At 38.4% G+C, this 4622-nt stretch overlaps 1 protein-coding gene across 1 annotated transcript; it reads right to left on the reverse strand.

Annotated features, from left to right (window-relative positions):
• Nucleotides 1-1427: 1427 nt before the first annotated feature.
• Nucleotides 1428-2912, reverse strand: LOC115710593 (uncharacterized). The gene has a single exon (XM_030638952.2). The coding sequence runs from the start codon at nt 2910-2912 to the stop codon at nt 1428-1430; it is 1485 nt and encodes a 494-aa protein (XP_030494812.2).
• Between the last annotated feature and the right edge of the window lie 1710 nt (nt 2913-4622).

Raw genomic sequence — 4622 nt, forward strand, 5'->3', positions numbered from 1 at the left:
TTTTGGAACACAGCAACTTGATGCCATGGCGCACTTATTGAGAAGAAGACGGACCCTGTACCCAGAAGTCTACACTCGAAAAGGTGTAGTTTTGGACACATCTGCTCCACAGATATTTGACATGTATTGGAATTTCTATGAGGGTGACAAGAGCAAGATGAAATGGGATGAGGCCGTTATGAATTACGTGCAGGGGATACCGCACAGCTACTTGCCATGTTGGGAGAACCAGGATTACATATACTTTGTCTTGCACCTTCCCAAAGAGCGCCACTGGGTGGTAGTTGACAACTGGGAGATCATTGTATATGATTCTGATATCGGTGCCACCCCTGAGGAAGCCATGAAGTCATATTTGAAGCCTTACAGCGAGCTATTTGGGAATCTAATTCGAGCTAGCAGTTATTTTCCATACAATAATTATGTACATCCGGTGGACTTGGGCGATCTCAGTCAGCTGCTACCCCTGCATTATAGACGAGCTACCTTTGAGGTTGCACCACAAACGGAGAGCAGGTGAATCTCTTTTTTTTTTTTATTTTAAGTAATTTATTTAATTTTGCACTCCATTATGAATTACTTAACTTAACTGTTGCTAATATTTAGTAATTTTTTTATTTGTAGTGGCAATTGTGGAGTGTATGCCATGGAGTACATTGAGCACTGCATGCTGGACCGGTCATTAGAGCATGTTAATGATGGTAACATGCTCACCTTTAGACATAGGTGGTGTGTGGACTTATTTTACCAGAACTTAACATGGTAGTTTTTTTGTAGGTTTTTGTAATGTTATTCTTATACACACAAACTTTTGTAATTGTATTATAATCTCACCAAAATTATATATATCAAGTAAATTTAAAGCTATTTAAATTGTTCCTTGTATCAATTTCTTTATTTTTTTTTTATTTTTGATAAATACTGTCTTATTGTTATAACGGTAACTATGGGAAATGATTACATCTTGAAAAACGATTCTGGTAAGAATCGCATAAAAATCGCTCATTAATTGCATAATATCGCCAAAAAAATACAGAACAAAACAAACTAAAAAATCAAGATCTTGTCAGTTGACATCGCACTAAAATCGCATAGTAATCGCATAATATTGTTAAAATCGCACTAAAAATACCATATGTCATACATCGCACAAACATCGCATAATGTCGCATAGAAGTCGCTAAACATACCAACAAGTATTAATCTAGGAGAAAATCGCACAATATCGCATATAAATCGCACAATGTCACATATTGTTAAATATTCATGCCATAGTCCTGTTAAACAACAACCAGCAATACAACACATATTCATTTAAATATTAGAGAAACAGTTCAAACTCGAGCTTTGCATGTAGCTCTGCTGTGCCCTGAACTGTGACATAGCAAACAATGACGAGGTTCCACTACCACCTGACCACTAGACGGTCAAAATTTCGTCGGTCTTCTACCTGCATTGCTCTTCCTAGGCCGACCTACTGGTTTTTTCTCCACTGGTACCCCGATTCTTATGTTCTTGATATGTTCCGGTAGTACCCACTCATCCTCCTCGCCAACAATATTAATTGTGGCATCGTAGATCTTTTTCCACGTTTCTTTAGTGTAATATGGAGAGCAAAGTGTGTACACGCTCACATTCTGACTAACTGTTGCGGTACATGCATGGGGACAAGGGATTTTGAGCGTTTGGAAAAGTCCGCAAGTGCATGTTCTCTCCACTAAGTTCACATCACCACCTCTCTCACCTTGAGGACTCGTACCGACGTTGAATAATTGGGCACCATTACAAAGGACACTCCTGAACATACCATCTTTGTGTTGATCCTTTAAATCATTTTCAAAAGTAGTAGCCAAAGGAGTAGCGCACTTACTAGCCTTTTCGAGACAAGAAGCAAACCAATTTTGAAGTGTGAACCTGATGACGTCAGCCAAAATAGTTACTGGATATTTTCTGAATTCTTTTGTCACCTTGTTGAAGCTTTCGGCAGCATTGCTTGTCATTATGTTGTACCGATCGCCTCGACAAAAAAGACGAGCCCACTTTTCAAACCCTATTTGCTCGACGTATGTAGCAATGGCAGGGTCCATCTGTTTCAGCACCTTAAAATGCCTATCACATTCCGTCTTGTTCCATGCGTAAGCTGCAAGCCATATTTGCTGGTTGCATACATCAGTCTTAAACTTGTGAACGACATTCATAGTAATATGCTTGAAGCATGCACAGTGGCATGCTTCTAGGAAAATAACATCAACAACATGTTCAATGCTTTGATGCCTATCCGATATGAACATAAGATTTTCAACCTCACCAATGGCTTCCTTCAACTTTCGCAAGAAATACTTCCAAGAGTCATGATTCTCACTGTCAACAATTGCAAAGGCTACCGGAAACAATTGGTTGTTTGCATCGTACGCAACAGCAACTAACAATGTTCCTCCATACTTTGTCTTCATGAATGTTCCGTCGATACTAATCACAGGACGACAAAACTTAAATCCCTTCCTACAAGCATCGAGTGACCAGAAACAGTACTTGAACCGGTTATCCTTGCTGACGATGTCAGTAATAGTGCCTGGATTCTTCTGTTCCAGGATGTAGAAGTAACCATATAACTTCGTATAAGATTCTGCTGGAGTACCCCTCTTGTACATAACTGTCTTCTCTCTGCATCTCCAAGCTTTCTCATAACTCATCTTGATGCCATATTCATCAAACATATCCCTCTGTATGTCTTTTGCCTTGTAGTTAGATCCATCTGATGTGTACTTGTTCTTAATAATGTGACCAATGACCCACGGTGCTGCTTGCCGGTGATCAGAATGTCTAGAATCCAAGTTACATCTGTGTTCGTTGTGAAACACAGTAACCTCAAACATGTCACAAAGTGCCTCTTTCTTCCCCTTAATCTCCATTTACAATTTTCATCTTACAAGTAACGTAAAACACATCAGTGCCAGACTTACTTAACATCCACTCAAAATTATTTTTCAGTGCATACCTTTCCACTACATTCTTCAATTCTTCCTTGTTTTTGTACAACTTGCCAAGATATATCTCCCCTGAAGGCGTACCACTAAGAGATGTTGTATACACATTATTTTCCTCTATGTATTCCCTTGTCCACACAAGAGGTTTGAATTTAGTAGAAACTTCAAATTCAGATACAGGAGCACTATCAGAAGGACCTGGCCGACTGCTACTAGTTCCTGGTGTTTGGCGATTCTCACTACGGGGGGGTCTTCTTTGTTGCTCTACTTGGTTGCTTGGAGTTAGTTCCATCCTCCGGGGAGGTACATCTGTAGCCACATCATCATCCACACCCAAATCAACCACAGGATCATTGTTGTAAAAGGGAGCATCGAACTCATCTGAATGATGAAATTCGATACCCACTCTCTCATCATCTACATTAGTGGCAACTTGCTCGTCCAAACCAACCCCCAGATCAATTTATGGGACAAAGGTCCCAACAACACTTCTAGGGGTTACATTTCGGGGAGTCTGCTCCAAATTCACATTCTTCTTCACCTTAGTCACAAATAGTGGCAACAAGTTGTCCACACTCATTATTGCCTTCATGCTCAAGAACACTCGTAGTTGACTATCTTTCACTAAAACCTCAGGTGGAAACTTAGTGCCTTTCATGTGTTGGGTTTTATACCCTAAATAAAACTCTTTACAATTTGATTAGTTATCAATATAAGAAATTATAAGTGATTGATGTTTGCATGAATTTGACATGCTAATGGTTTAATATGTTTATTATGTTCACACCCAAAATCAGTTAAATCCAGATCATATGTTTATTCACAATTACAGTATCGTCAACACAGTGGAATGTGATTGTGATCATATGAATCAAAAGACTTGGTCCCTGTTTCATCAGTGTTATTGGGTTTACACTAATGTGATAATCAGCGATGATGTGTACTTACACTTGGAGTAAGTGTTATGTTCTTTCCAGGACATTAGTAAAGTATACTAGTTTCGAATGTATGGAGTATACATTGGACTGGACCGATATTGCAACTAAGTTAAGATATTACAAACTTACCGTTATACATATCTTTCCAAGTCAATATCAGTAGTTGATCTTAAGATTAAAAGAATCTAAATCTTGATATGCTTAGGCTCAACTCAGGAGTGCTATTCATGTTCTTAGATTTATTAGTTAAGCCTACTTTTGGGTCAGGGTGATACGTATATTTTGGGAACATGATAGTATGATTGAGTGGGAGTGCTGAACATAAATATGGAATCTATAGCTTCTACTGGTGTATAGAAGTCAAGTGATGATTCCCTTCGAGCTTAGCAAATAGAAGTAAATGGATGAGCTCTTATTTAACTGACTAATCATTAGATCACTAAACACCATTTACAGGTAGCTAAGTGTTTTAAGGGGCAAAATACATTGAGGGGTGAGAACGGTAAAGAAATCCCATCTCGATGTAGATCATCTATATAGAGGATCTTTAAATCACAATAAGATTATAACAATGGTTAAATGAGATAGCATATTGATATCGTGGAACATACAATATGCTCTATATAAGTCTGAGAGTGCAATTCTAAGTTCTAAAAGTGGATTCAACGAAGAATTAATAAGTAGTAATTTACTTGGT

This window comes from Cannabis sativa, chromosome 3 (genome assembly GCF_029168945.1).
Source record: "Cannabis sativa cultivar Pink pepper isolate KNU-18-1 chromosome 3, ASM2916894v1, whole genome shotgun sequence".
In the NCBI taxonomy this organism is placed as follows: domain Eukaryota; kingdom Viridiplantae; phylum Streptophyta; class Magnoliopsida; order Rosales; family Cannabaceae; genus Cannabis; species Cannabis sativa.